This window comes from Pseudorca crassidens, chromosome 16 (assembly GCF_039906515.1).
Source record: "Pseudorca crassidens isolate mPseCra1 chromosome 16, mPseCra1.hap1, whole genome shotgun sequence".
Lineage (NCBI taxonomy): Eukaryota > Metazoa > Chordata > Mammalia > Artiodactyla > Delphinidae > Pseudorca > Pseudorca crassidens.
Window position 1 is genome coordinate 38654513 of NC_090311.1, and position 15650 is coordinate 38670162.

Sequence of the window (15650 nt, forward strand, 5' to 3'; positions counted from 1 at the left end):
CTCAGTAGTTGTGGCTCGTGGGCTCTAGAGCACAGGCTCAGTAGTTGTGGTGCACGGGCTTAGGTGCTCCGTGGCATGTGGGATCTTCCTGGACCAGGGATCGAACCCGTGCCCCCTGCATTGGCAGGTGGATTCTTAACCACTGCACCACCAGGGAAGTCCCTATCTGTTCTTTAATTGTAGGGTTTTGTATTTCTTTGAGATCCTACACCCCAGACAAGGTCTTGTTTAGGTGAGATTGCAGGATAGTTCAGATATGCAGTGTGTTGTCTGGAAAACCATGGAAATGGCCGTATTGCTAATTGTAGTCACTAGATCCACGTTATAATCACATGGGTATAGTGTAAGGAGCATCACCTGGTGATTTAGAAAACAGGGGTTCTAGTTCTTGCAATTCTACACATAGCTGTATTGCTTAGGTGTAGGGTCTCTGTTGGAAGATGTCTCTAAAATCCTTCATAGTCTGGGCGAGGTGCTGGGATGAGTCTGTAATTTGATAGACTTTCTGCTGCCCCCTGGTGGTAGTCTACCTTAGCCAAAGCAAAAGCTTTTACAGGTCCCTTTACAACCTGAGACTGTGCTCCAGCGCTGACCAACTTGATGGTTGAGGAGCATCCCTTCTGTGCAGCTGAGCTTTGCTGCTGCTAACCATTGGTCAGTTGATAAAGAAGCTCAGTGAAGATTGGCCCTGTAAGTTTGGGAAATTATCAGATCGTTAGAACCAAGAAGACATGGTCAGTGATGCCCAGAGAAAAGTCGATGAGTTGATGGGTATTCATTTTTAAGAGTTGGTATACTTGCTGTCAGAAAAAAATGCTTAATGTATTTTGTTTTGAGTGTGGAGATAAGGGTAAAGAAGACGTACACTTGCTTTCCCTGAAATCCAGGAGACCAGGGAAGGAGACTGGCACAGGGGGCCATTTGGGGAAGAAGAATAGAACATGGTGGGAACATGGACAGCACCTTTACAGCTATGGCTGACCAAAGGATGCACATTTAGGTGCCGTCAGTTTAAATTTACCCCTTTAGATGATCCCTAGCCTGAAGATAGTTTAAACTGCTCTAGCTATCAAAGTTAGTATTAGAAATTTATTTTGGGACGTAGGCTTGAACTTGATTTCCCCTATCCGGGCCTGTGAGTTGTTGCCAATTTTGCAACGTGGTGTTAGTCCCCAGGGTTGTGGTCTCTAAATTAGCTTTCCTCTTACCTCAGTGAGTAAAATTTATTTTTATAAGTATAGATTTAGAAGAGATTAGATAGACCTTTTCTCACTGAAATGGAAAGGCTTTGGTTTCCCAGCCAGTGGGGATTTCTAATCCTCGGTAGACTGTAAAAACTTACTTCACTTTAGATAAGGCTTTTTATTTTATATTAATCAAGAAACTGTGTTTTCTCTCAGCCTGCTATTAATCCGTTACCAATACTAGGTAGTCCCAATTTAAACAGCAAAGGTGTACTTTAAATTAGTTGTGTTTTATTATTACACGTGGTGATTAGGGCCCCAATCAGTCTTCCAAAGTCTGCAGATTATTAAAAGCGGTGATGCTTCTGAGTAAAATCATCAGCACACATCTAACTAAAACCTCTAACAATTTCTGGGTAGTGGAAGCATTCTGGGAGAGAATTTAGAAACTGAAATGTTAAACCTTCTAAGACATTTTGATGGTGTATGAGACGAGAAAAATATATTTGAAACCTGAACTGCCTTAGAAAATATGGGATTGTGGTTACTGTATATTAAATGTATCTAAATTTTATGGTACTGTTATTCTCATCACTTCTTTAGTATTAAAGAGGTGCCATTGCCTATTACAATAGTGTGACTAAAACTTCTACATTTAGATACTGTAGGGAGGGGAAGAATCTTCCTCTTCCACCCATGTTAGGGTCTCTGGCAGGGGCCCCACAAGTTAGACTGACAGAAGACAGATTAACAAGAGAAAAGTAAGCAAATTTATTAATGCTTGTGGCATATACACATGGGAACAGTAGCCATGAGTAACTCAGAAGGATGGTAAGAACTTGAGTTTATATAGCGTCTTAACAGAAGAACAGCAAATTTTTAGAGTAGTGACGAGACAAAGGAAAAGGACTTTGAGCTTCTAGGGGAAGCAAACGTGAGAAGGCAAATATGTCGGAAAGCTAATGGTAGAGAAGGTCTAGTGTTACCAAGGTTGGTTATATAGATTCCCCCAGTGCCATCTCTGGGCTGATAAGTTTTTAGACTCTTAAAGTTGTCTCCAGTGATTAACTTCTGTCCTTCCTGGTAGAGCAGGGAGAGGGAATACTTTTACAAACTTATGTCCTACTTTGGGGCAAAATAGGGGGAGAGCAGAGAGCTTTTCCTGTATCTGCTTCTGTTGTTGAATAGAATAGTTTGTATGCCCAATGCACAGTGAGGCCAAACGACAACATTGGAGTGTGGAGCACAGAAAGGTTTATTGCAGGGCAAAAGCAAGGAGAACGGGTGGCTCAAGCTCGAAAAGCCTGAACTCTTCTTCTCGGCAAAGAGTTTTTATAGGCAAAATTGGGGTTGGGGGGGAACTGCAGGGCGTGTAACCCTCCTCTGGTTGGTGGTGAGCTAACAGGGTGCTGTACCAGGAATCTCAATCATCAGCCTTCTGGTTCCAGCCAGTCTGGGGTCCACCACTTGGGCCCAGCCTGAGTTATCATCCTCCACCTGGGTGAGAACTCTAGTTCCTGCAGAAGAACTCAGAGGTATGTATCAAAGTATCATGCACGTCCCCTCAGGAGGAACCAGGACCCTGCCCCATCCTGCACTGTTGTTCCTTTCTGTATTCCCTCACTCCCCTAATTAGTAACTGTTTGAATCTGCCCTTTGGAGCTCAGAGAAGGTCTAGGAAGCTTTCCTACAAACAAGAAGGGGACACGGAAAGGCTTTTCTGCCTGGGAGGACCCCACAGCATCCTGCTTGGTTTCACTTCTCAGTTGCCTTCAGCTCAAAATAATCCTCATGCCAAAGTAGCATATTCTGCTACCCTTCAACACCAAAACCGTGGCTTTGTGCTTTAAGCCTGCGGTGGTCCTTGTGGACAGGGACAGAAATACCAGTAAGGAAGGTCAGAGATGGAGATAGGCAGCTGTGGTTTGAGGTAAGATGGAGGAAAGCATAGCCAGGATGGTGAAAAGCAGGATGGGGCTAGAGCATTCTTCAGGGTCTCCTTTCCTTTAAAAAATAAGTTAGTACAGAATAATAATAACAAACGTATTTTCAGTCATTGTTCTTGAATATGTGATGAACTCTCTCAGAATAGCAGTTCATATCCCCTTGAGGTCTGGAAAACTTTCTTGAATGCTTGCTTTGATTATAACTTTCCTGTTTTTTTCCTGTGCTCTTTCTTGAGCTCCTACTAGTCACATATTGAATTTTCTAGATGACTTTTTTAGTGCTCTTACCTTTTCTCTCAGTTTTCCGTCTTTCTGTCTTGTTCTACTTTCTGAGATATTTTTTCCAACTTTATTTTCTAATTACCATGAATTTCCAAGACGTTTCTTTTTAAAAATTCTCTGAATTTTTTTTTTGGTACCATTTTGTTCTTGTTCAGTATCTTTGAGAATGTTAATAATAGTTTTTCTTAACATTATAATTTTCCTACTTAGCTTGTTCTTCCAGGTTCTTTTTTGTTTTAAGCTCTGGCTTTCATATTTATTAGAGTTTCTTCAAATGTCTGTAATTTGTGGGGGGGGCATCCATTCTTATTTTAAAGAAGGCACTTAAAAATGCTGTCTGAAAGCACTTTGCATGAGTGGAGCTTGTTTGTGTGGGTTTCAGTGCAAGATGATCAGTGCTCTTCTCTTTTAAAATGTCTGGAGTTCCCAGGGGGAAAAAAAAGATCTGCCTGGAAGTTTTCATCCTGGCTCCCAGTATTCTGGGTGTCTAATAAGGTAAAGGGCTAGGGCAGGTCTGACTTAACATCTGTTTACAACTTTTACTTAATCCATTGTAGTTAGTATGATGGCCCTACTTTGAACTGTGTTCCTGTCCCCTGTTCTAGCAACTCTCATTTCCCTTTTCCAGACAATAAACTTTCAGTCTTCTCTGGTGTGGAGGACAGCTAGTTGTTCCACTGTGCAAAGTGAGAATCTAAAGGTAACTTTTTAAATGGTCTTTCGACCAGTCCTATTTTTAGCTCTACCTTCACCCCCATTTTGCAAGTTATCTGCACCTCCAATTCCTCATTCTTTTAAGGCCTCTGTTAACACAGTTTGCTTTTCATTTTTCCTCCTTACTGGCTTAGGGTTCTGTTTTCTTGGGATTGCTGTCAGTTACCACTAGTCCATCTGCTTCCCAACCTCCTAAACTAGTTGTCTCTTTTGTTCTCTTTGCTTTTTTTTTTCTTTTCTTTTTCATCCCTATATTATCATTTGAGGAGAGTTTTAAGAGGCGGTGGAAACTAATGCACATGTTTAGTTAGCCATCTTTTTAAACATAAGATTCGTCTTTTGATGGAGTGGATTCCATTTTCCCCTCCTTTTCTCCCTGCAAAAAGACTATGTGGATGCTGGATTGCTTGAGTTTGGGGGATTTGAAAAAACCTGTCAATTGCCTTTAAACATATACTTTATATATTTGTTGATTTCCCTTCCTCTTATGACCTCCCTTTAACCTTTTACTCTCCCTTTCGTCCTGAGGTATCAGCCCACCACAGGCCAAGGAGAGAACCTGGGATTTTCCTGTATTTTCTTTAAAACACCTGTCCTTTTTTCTTTTTTTTTTTTTTCCCCTACCATGTCTTATTCTTGTATTAATGTTTTACTTCTTTCTTTTATATCATTAGTATACTCACTTCACCACTCTTCAAACTTACTTTGTTTTCTCAAGTTCATGGTTTGGTGAACTTCCTGTTTGTCACACCTGCTAGCTTTACCTCTTGGTGGATTATTTCCTCATATGGTTTATACTTTTCAATTACTTGTTCATTCTTAACTGAGATTACTTTTTCCATGGGAAACCTGTGAACTCTTGCTTATTGAAGAGTCTCTAAGGGGCTATTTTGCATTTACTTCTCTTTTGTAATTTACATTAATTTCTTGAAGTTTCTTAAAAACACAGGATGGGAAAACATGGCTTCATCTTTTTTCCCAAGCCAGTGACTTTTTTCATAGCCCCGATTTACATTTATGATAGATTCAGAGGTACGTGCAGTCTTTTTAATTCCAGCTGAACAAGCAGTAAAGTGGAAGGGTTTTAGCTTTTATTTTAAAAAAAGAGGAATAGGAAAAAAGGAAGAGGATGGAGTGAGGTGTGATGGAAATAAGAGCCTGTGTTCGCCCTTCCCAGGTTTCTTGGGGCAGATAAGATCACCGTTGTGCACAATAGCTGGACATGAGAGCCATGGAATTTGGAAACATTGATTATGTCCTAACATTCTTGAGTTGCCAGATTGAGTCTTTGTCTCAGGACTACAGATTAACTTGATGAATATTATAAAATAGCCCTGCTGGTTTCAGACCTAGAGAGGCAGTTCATCAGCTGAGTGGGAATAAATCTCTTCAGAGTTTTGGTAATTGGGTTCTAAGAATGAAACCCCAGGGGAAAACTATAGTGATTAGTTGTCATTAGAGTTATGCAAAGTTTTCCTTATTATAATGACAACAAGACAGAGTTTTCAAATGGTTTTTACATTTGGCAGTAGACTGGATAGATGGATACTGAAGAAAATCTAGATGATAGAAGAGTTGTCATTCTGAGGGTTTGTTGTTGTTTTCTCTCTGGAATGATGGGAAATATCTGAGACTGGAATTTCTTTATGCACTTAAGTTCAGATTTCAGCTTCATCTTTGTGGGTGGTTTGGCTCTTATCCTGAGACCATTATGTTTGGTGAATATGATGGTTTTGGAACCTAATTATACACAGAGGGCAAAAGTTCCAGTTATTTAGGGAAATCTGCAAGCCCATTTCATATTTTTAAAGAAAGCAAATGTAGGAAGCATCTATTTTTAATTTTACAATGCAGCCTATGTGTTTAAAAACAATATGCTTGAAAGAAAAACGTTTTTCTTTTCTAAACACAAGTAATATGTCTTTATCAGAGAAATTAGAAAACACTGGAAAAAATAAAGCCAAAAATTATTTCATAATTTTATCTCCCAAAGGTAACAGTTCAAAGGTGATATACACCTTCTAGACGTTTTTCCTATGGATGTTCGTGATACATGTGTGTTTCCAAAAACGGTATCATTCTCTTTTGTAACCTGTTTGACAAAACTGTATATACACATATATATAAATATGTATCACAGTAAATATAGAAGTATAGTCTAGTCTTTAGTGGAGGCTTAGTATTCTGTTATATCATGATGTATTTAATTCTCAATTTTAGGTTGTTTCTGATTTTTGCCACAATAAATGATTCTTTGAATTTTCTGGTTACTAAATTTTTTATATATATAAATTTATTTATTTTTGGCTGTGTTGGGTCTTCATTTCTGTGCAAGGGCTTTCTCAAGTTGCGGCGAGCGGGGGCCACTCTTCATCGCAGTGCGCGGGCCTCTCACTGTCGCGGCCTCTCTTGTTGCGGAGCACAGGCTCCAGACGCGCAGGCTCAGTAGCTGTGGCTCACGGGCCCAGTTGCTCCGCAGCATGTGGGATCTTCCCAGACCAGGGCTCGAACCCGTGTCCCCTGCATTGGCAGGCAGATTCTCAACCACTGCGCCACCAGGGAAGCCCTGGTTACTAAATATTTACATTCCTTCAGAGAAAACCCAAACGGAGGCCTGGTGTATAGGAAATGGAACGAGCTAGGCTTGCTGGTGGTAGGACTTTCCAAGAAATAGATGAAACGGTTTTGTATTTCACACTGTCAGAGAACCACTGGAGTCATGATTTATAGCATACAGTTGACATGGCTGGTTTCTTGTCATTGTGTTATATATACTACCTTTGTCAGCCAAAAATCATCTTTCCCTCTGGAACACTGAGGGCTACTACATTGGAATGGGTCATTAGGGAGGGAGATACAAAAAGGGAGGCTATCAGTTGGGTTAGTTATAGGGCAACTGCAGAGAAAGAATACATTTCAGATATTGCAGAATCAAAATATTAAACATCATTAAATAAACAAGGCAGAGAGACCCAAAGATGTCCATATGAGGCTCTTCTAACAGTTTAAGTGGACCATGAGGCAAGTATGTTTACTTCAGCAAGCTCTTCTTTCTTGTATCTCAGCCAAATAGGCCAGCATATACTTAGTTCAAGGAGCCATTTCAAAAGGGATGGTTTGCTAACCAGAGTTGACTATGGAATTGTGAACATTTCACGTAATAGCAATTTAAAATAAATTACAATTTAAAGGTTAAAGCATCAAAAGTCATCTAAAATCTCCTCAACAGTAGATTGAAACTGTGTGGTTCTTATTCTAGCCATTTTTTCTTCTTCAGATAAATACAATTTTATGAATTCTGCCTATTTAAATTAATTCTTTACTTGTTAAATAACAACCAAAAAATCTTACAGCTAATTAGATTGGTTTGGAGAAAAGCATTCAGGAGCTATCCAAATTGAGTCAGAGAAGACTTAACACCTACCTCATGAGTATTTCAGTGGGCTGCATTACCCTAAAAGGTCCATTAGGTTACTGTTGACTTTTATGGAAAGTTCTAGTAGGTGTAAAGACCTTTATGTGGGCTTGAAGCGTTTACAGAAAGGCAGTTCGTCTGTTTCACAATAAAATAGTATGAATTCTTTTTTTTCCTATTTCTTTATTTTTTGGGGGGGCTGCGTTGGGTCTTTGTTGCTGCACACGGGCTTTCTCTAGTTGCGGCGAATGGGGGCTACTCTTCATTATGGTGTGCGGGCTTCTCATTGTGGTGGCTTCTCTTGTTGTGGAGCATGGGCTCTAGGCTTGTGGGCTTCAGTAGTTGCAGCATGCGGGCTCAGCAGTTGTGGCTTGCGTGCTCTAGGGCACAGGCTCAGTAGTTGTGGCACACAGGCTTAGTTGCTCCGTGGCATGTGGGATCTTCCTGGACCAGGACACAAACCCGTGTCTCCTGCATTGGCAGGCGGATTCTTAACCACTGCGCCACCAGGGAAGCCCCATAATATCAATTCTTGATTTTATTTCTCTTTAACAAAGTACCCACACGTACTTTCATGTTGTAAAGTCTGAGCTAAATATCACATGCTCACCAAATTTTGATTTTGCATCAAGTTGATTATATAAGCTAGTAGAGTAAAATCATGTGTGTGCCCCACGTTGCTTTTGTTCTTAGAGATTTGATACATGGAGCGTGGAGCGGAAAGTTTACTTGGCAATTATGCTATGTACTGCTTCCTACTTTCATTTGGCATTATCAGCATTTAGAAACATCTGGAACTTCTCTATAGTTTCTTCACTGTTATGGCAGCTATGTTTGTTCAATCTTGGGTCCATCGTGCCTTAAAAAAATCATGAAAATGCAATTCTTAATTTCATGGCCTTTGTTTTAGCAGTTCATTGAATCTTCAAAGGAGAATAAATTATATTCAGTATAATCATTTCTTACATTTTAATGTATTGCTCTATGTTATCCAAACCACTGTCAGGTACATGTGAATTCCCTTAATTAATGGAACAAGCAAATGGAATGAACTATTCCACTATAGGAAACTGAGGCCCTGATATTGGAGTACAAGTTAATGCCAGAATAAGCATTAAAACTCAGATTTTCTGAGCATTTTCTGTGTGGATAGTTGTACTGTGTATTTTGTGGTATTCTAATTTTTGAAAAATTGTGTTCAGTGTGTAATTCATATGGTTGCTTTTTGTTAATGCAACAATGTCTTGTTCCTAGACAATGTCAGGTAACAAGATAATATAATAGATTCTTTTTGAATAAGGGTAAATATTCATAAATGAGTTATTTAGTGATTTTGCTGGTGAATGTTTTTTTTTTCAGTACCAGGATAATTGCTTTAACTTATTTTTTCTTTTTTTAGACATCTGGCTTTGATGATTATTTATAGAGGTTATAGTGTGTGGTGGAATATTATCTAATGCCTTTTTTAATATTAAAGCCTAAAATACCTATTTTAAGAATTGGAGCTGAATTGTATTCACAGATTTATTTTTTATTTAGTTAAAACCTTGGTGAGTTTAGAATATATAATGAAGTGTTCTTCCTGCCCTTTATCTTCTAGGACTCCATAAGTTTTAAAAAGACTTTTCAGATTATCTTTCATACATTCTCAAATCTGTGAGACCATTGACTATTTATAGTGGGAAAGCCCTGAAAAGCATCTTGAGTCTCTGCCTAAACCCAGAACTAACTCTTTGCTGTGTATGAGATTTTAGACAAATCACCATCTCCCTGGACTGTAGTTTACTTATGTCCAAAAGTTACAGATGCATGAGAGTTCCAGCACCTCTTCCACCTCTCAAATTCTGTAGTGTTTTGGAATAAAGAGGTTATATACAGCTTTTTTTCTTCTATGACATCTTCCCAGTTCTGAGAACTAAGTCTAATGATTTGAGCGCTACGTTATTTCTTAACTTTCTCCCAGTAATGGATTCAGAGTGGCTTTTCTGGATGATGGTGGTAATAGTTGTTTTCTGAGTCCAGCCTAACGTACAGTCTTCTGGGTCTAGATATGAAAGCAGTTTGCCTTTCCCTTCTCAGAAACACCACAGTATGTTCTAAGTTGAGTGTATGGGTCCAGGGGGCAGTCACTGTCTCACCTCTCCTCCTACAGCCAGACTCTGGGGTCAGTGAGTAAGTCCTCATGTTTTAGCTGTGGCCTTTGAAGTACTGAGTAGCTGCCCAATAGTTACTTCCATAGAAATGAGTATTTTCCCTATCACGTGATTTCAGCATCAGCTGCAGGAAAGCTGCGTGTATGCCTTCATTTTCAAGCTTCAGATCTTGCTTGAAATATAAATTTTATTTTCTCATGAAATTCGGAAAGATGTGTTTCCTCATGTGTGTCCGAATGATTTGGGCTTTTAAAAATGCCATTTGGAAGTGGCAGCTTCATTAAATAGTTATGAAATGTCACTATGGGCCCTGTTGGGCAAATAGAAAGGAAGCAGGATATTACAAAAAGAGCAAGACGTATTTCTTGGAGTAATTAATAGCTTTCATTCCTTTTACATGCTCGTCACAGCAGTAGCAGCCCATGGGAAGGTAGGTAAGGTAGTTGTTAATCCCATTTTCCAGAGGAATCTGAGCTTGAAGAGGTTAAAGGATTTTGTCAAGAAGAGATGTAGCTGAGTTGGGTCTCAACTGCAGGCTCCTGGCCTCACACAGCTGGTGCTCTTTCTACCACATCGTGCACACAAGACAGTGAAAAGATATTTTGTGGCACAGATAACAGTGACGTAGGAATTCAGAGAGGGGGGAAAGATTGTGAAGGAGTGGCCAGGAAAGGCTTTGCAGAGAAGGACCTTAAAGGCTAAGGGAAGAATCTGGAACTTGTTGAAGAGGATTCGAAGGAGCATTCCAAACTGGGGGGAATCACAGGAACTGTCTTAAGGAGTGAACAGTTTTTTGTCCTAGTCAATTAATGGAAGCTATTGGGTTATCTTGCTGTCTCTTAAGAGTTCTACTGGCTATCTCAGACTGCCTGACGGGCTTGCTTTTGCAAGATTAGTGTTTCTTCATTTGGATAGAAGCTTGCGGTGCCAGAGAGAGAGAGAGAGAGAGCGTGTGTGTGTGTGTGTGTGTGTGTATGCGCATGTGTGTGTCTCATGGCCCTATATGGTCTCCTACCATCTGATATTTTTCTATTTTGAAGATGATTGTGTCTGAAGAGGAGATTATCTGACTTTCCTCATCAAAGAGAAGTGAAATAGTACCCTGGCCCTGGTCTGTTCTTTGTGGTTCTGAGGGGCTTTCCCCTCCTGGTGGACTTCTGCATCAGGCAAGGGGAGAAATGAAGAACCTGTATGAAAAGCCCATGTTCATTTCCTTGGGCCTGAACATTCAATCGAGAATTTTTCTTTAGAGTTCTCATAACCACTTCAAGCTGTTGAGCGTTCCCTCGGCTCTTATCCTAATTCTGCTGAGGAATATTTGGAGAGAGGTTTGGGGTCTGATGCCAAGAGATTTCCTTTCGTACAGGACATTCTGCCAGGACTCCCATTTGGTGAGTTTCTTCTTGTCACTCTAGGTAGTAGTAGTGATGATTGAAGCCCCTCTGTAGTGGTTTTTAAGTGGCCAGAGACTCACTTTGGTTTCATATTTCTTTCTGGAGGATGCCCATCTTATTCTCCTTGACCATTCAAGTTGTTTGAAAGCAATTTTCAGTATCAGTGCCATTTTCAGTAGTTTTACTTTCCATTAAACCATCTACATGTTGCTAGTTATAAGGGACAGTCCCTTAGATATTGAGTAGATATTGATTGAGTACCTTCTGGGCCCTGGGAAGGTAAGATACATGGATGCTTAAAGATTGTAGCCCTTCCATGGTCACTCATAGCCCCCTGGGAGAGTCTAGACAGACACTTGACCACAAGGGAATATGTCGGGAAGGTGCACAGCACTGTAGATGCTCAGAAGAGACAATGCCCAACTGTTTTGCAAGGTCTGGAATAGCTTTTAAGCTTTACTGCCATTTGGTTGATTGTTATTTGGTCTGGGAAATTGGAAGTTGGACATACTGTCCATTTTCATTCCAGAGTCAGATTTGGGGGTTCAGTAGGGACAAGTTTGGACTTTGAAATCAGAAGACCTGAGTTCAGGTCCTGTTTGTGCCAGTACCTCCCAGTGTGTCCATAGGGAGTTCATAGTTACTAGGGAAGAAAAGGGATGGAGAGCAGGACAGCCTTGATGAAGTCAGTTTAAGAAATCCTGGTAGAGTTTCTTTACTGGAGGATTTCCAGGAGCTTCTAACATACTAATGTGTACTGCTGGCCCTAGGAAGGATTATGGTATGCAGTTCCTAGGCTCATTTGATTTTTTTTTTTAAAGCATGGAGCCCTTTATCAGATTATTATTCCGCAAAGCATACTTAGGAAACACTGCCGTCACTGATTTCTATCTCTTAAACCTACGAACTTGTGCAGGTTTTTTTGCAGTTAGCACAACATTATTTTATTTTATTTTGTTTTTTACTTTTGGGGCACGCCCTGAGGCATGTGGGATCTTAGTGGCCCGACCAGGGATCAAACCCACGCCCCCTGCATTAGAAGTGCAGAGTCTTAACCACCAGACTGCCAGGGAAGTCCCAACACAACATTCTTTTGAGATTAAAAAAAAAGTTAGCCCACTATTGGAGAGTGTGTTTTCATCATGAGCTATAGCGGACAGTTAACTATTGGATATGATAGAAAATTTGAGAAAGAAAAAAAGACCCTACCTTTTTTTACTGAGGCATAATTGACAAATAACCTTAGTTTTATATTCTACAATAATTTGATATGTGTGTACCCTACAAAGTGGTCACCACAATAAGTCTAGTTGACATCGGGCACCATATAATTGACTCCTCTTTCACCGATTTCACTCACCTCCAACCCTCCTCTCCTCTGGTAACCACCAATGTCTTCTCTGTATCTGTAAGTTTTGTTTTGTTTTGTTGTGGTTTTTTTTTTTTTTTGGATTCCACATATAAGTGGTATCAAATGACTTATTTCACTTAGCATAATACCCTCTAGATCCATCCATGTTGTCAAAAATGGCAAGTGTACACTTGGTGGGAATGTAAATTAATGCAGCCACTATGGAAAATAGTATAAGGGTTCTCAAAAAAGTTGAAAGAGAACTACCATGTGATCCAGCTATTCCCCTTCTGGGTATTTATCTGAAGAATAGGAAAACACTAATTCAAAGAGGCATATATACCCCTTTGTTCATTGCAGCATTATTTACAGTACCCAAGATATGGAAATAACCTGTGTGCACCCATGGATGAATGGCCAAAGAAGATGTAGTGTATATATTTACAATGGAATGCTACTCAGCCATAGAAAACAAAAACAGAAACAAAAAAGCAGACCCTTTTTAGTGCTAGGTTGTGTATCATCAACTTTCGCATGTGGTGTTTAAAGTACTGACAACACCCCTGTGAAGGAGATATTTGATTATGTCCATTTTAGAGATTAATAAGCTGAAGTTCAAGTAGTAGGTTATCCATGGAGATGCTGAAAGTCAAACTATGGTCTGTCTTTTGCCAAAGGCCATGTTTCATTAACCATGATGCTTTGTTAGAGAGCTAGGTCTTTTATTTTTAACTTTTCTTTTTTTTTAAATTTTAAATGATTATTACAAAATTAATACATGCTTATTAAAGAAAAGTAGGTGGGAGAGAAGTAGAAAATGTCCCCAGGCCCATCATCAAGTAGAACTTCAGTCAGTATGTGATATATTTCTTTCCCATTATTTTATGCAATGTTATGTTCATTAACCATAATTGTGGTTAAATATATGTATATATAATATATACATTTTTATACATATATTTATACATAAATAAATTTATAAAACTTCGAATTCTGCTTTTGACTCTCCCCTCCAGATGTGCATTTTGGTTACTGCCACATCACTGGTTAAGTATTTTAATAAATAAATATAGTAAACCAGGACTTGGAAACTTGTAGCTCTTTTATGCAAGCTGCCACTTGACCACGGGCAGGTTCCTTGACCTTCTGGTACTCAGTTTCCTCGCGCATAAGTGAGGGAGTTGGTTCAGAGCACTGATTTTGAAACTATGGTATCCCACGAAACCTCCTGGAGGCTGGGAGTAAAGATATCATCAGAGCAAGGAGGACCCTGGCCCTTCATTCCATCTGTTTCAACCTAAGCATCTACATTTATAACTCTTTTATAGATTTGGGGTCCAAGCACATTTGGAAAAAGGAACTCATTGACTTTTTATAGAACAGGATAAAATTGTTGGACCAGATGATCCTGAAGCTCAACATTTCTGTGATTCTCTTTTATGATATCTATTAAGTTGTGTGCGTTCTTAATGTTTTAAAACATTTCTTCACCAGATAGAGTGGTAGATTAAGCAGATTTGATACATTCTTTAAGATGATCTCAGGAACCATGTAATAAGCACAAAAAGAATCACTGATCAGGGCTTCCCTGGTGGCGCAGTGGTTGAGAGTCCGCCTGCCGATGCAGGGGACACAGGTTCGTGCCCCGGTCCAGGAAGATCCCACATGCCGCGGAGCGGCTGGGCCCGTGAGCCATGGCGACTGAGCCTGCGTGTCCGGTGCCTGTGCTCCTCAACGGGAGAGGCCACAACAGTGAGAGGCCCGCGTACCACCAAAAAAAAAAAAAAAAAAAAAAGAATCACTGATCAGTACTGAGCAATGTCTAAAGTGCTGTCGAATTATTTCTTAGCAAATCTACCACTGCCTTTGACTTGATCCATCTCAGGTCCAATTTAATGCTCATTTAGGGAAGACTAACCAGGGAATCAGTGGTCCCTTAAACTAATACATGTTTGAAAACTATGGACTTTTACCAGTACCTGATTTTCCATTTTCCTTATGCATGTTAAGGTTTTGCAATTTGAGGGGATTGATTTTCGAGTCCCAGTGTCTTGACTTTTTTCTCTTGCCTCCACAGAAGGAAGAATCTTGTTCAAAAATGAGGTGAATTAATGCTCAAGCACTCAAGAACCCCGGACAGCTACATGAAGTGTTTAAAAACTGCCCTGACCATCTCGCCACACAAGTCTGTCATGAGGCCTGACAGGATGAGTGCACCACGGAGGCACAGTGTCCTGCCCTGCAGGAACGGTGACTGCTGACCTGCCGGGAGCAAGCGGGGGGCCGCGTGTTGTCTGCCAGTACAATGAAGGAAGTGGTTTATTGGTCACCCAAGAAGGTGGCAGACTGGCTGCAGGAGAATGCTATGCCAGAATACTGTGAGCCTCTGGAACATTTCACAGGCCGCGACTTGATCAACCTAACCCAGGAGGATTTCACAAAACCCCCCCTGTGCCGAGTCTCCTCCGACAATGGGCAGCGGCTCTTGCACATGATAGAGACCCTGAAGATGGAGCACCACTTGGAAGCACACAAGAATGGCCACGCCAATGGGCACCTCTGCATTGGCACAGACGTCCTCGCCCCTGATGGCAGCTTCAGCATCAAGGTCAAACCCAAGGGGATGCCAAATGGGTATAGGAAGGAGATGATAAAGATCCCCATGCCAGAGCCAGAGCGCTCCCAGTACCCCATGGAGTGGGGCAAGACTTTCCTGGCCTTTCTTTATGCACTTTCCTGCTTTGTTCTCACCACAGTGATGATCTCGGTCGTCCATGAACGAGTACCTCCTAAGGAGGTGCAGCCTCCACTACCGGACACGTTTTTTGACCATTTTAACCGGGTGCAGTGGGCCTTTTCTATTTGTGAAATTAATGGCATGATCCTTGTAGGACTCTGGTTAATTCAGTGGCTGCTCTTAAAATACAAGTAAGTAAAGCAAAAGCTTGCAGATTCAGTGATTGGGGTTTCTCACTGCAGATGTTTGATATTCATTATTGGGAAATGAAATTTATCAAGCAGTAGGAATCAAAGCACATTTCTCTTTTTTTTGTTTGTTTTTAAACCACATATTCTGTTGAACCAACTAAAGCTCTGGCAACTTGCAGAAAGTTCTGTGCTTGTTGCCTGTTTTGTACAAGATTCATACAGAATGATGAGTAGAATTGTTAGAGGTGAGGTTTTTCTATTTTCACTTCACAGGAAGGAAAAC

The 15650-nt window shown here is 40.4% G+C and overlaps 1 protein-coding gene across 14 annotated transcripts in view; it reads left to right on the forward strand.

The window, feature by feature from the left end:
- Window positions 1-15650, forward strand: part of SGMS1 (sphingomyelin synthase 1) — a 290636-nt gene that overhangs the window by 237538 nt on the left and 37448 nt on the right. For all 14 annotated transcript variants that reach the window (XM_067710125.1, XM_067710129.1, XM_067710131.1 and 11 more), the window contains one exon: window positions 14517-15367. In XM_067710125.1, coding sequence (XP_067566226.1) covers window positions 14745-15367 — 623 coding nt within the window. In that variant the 5' untranslated portion in view covers window positions 14517-14744. The remainder of the gene's footprint in view (window positions 1-14516; window positions 15368-15650) is intronic.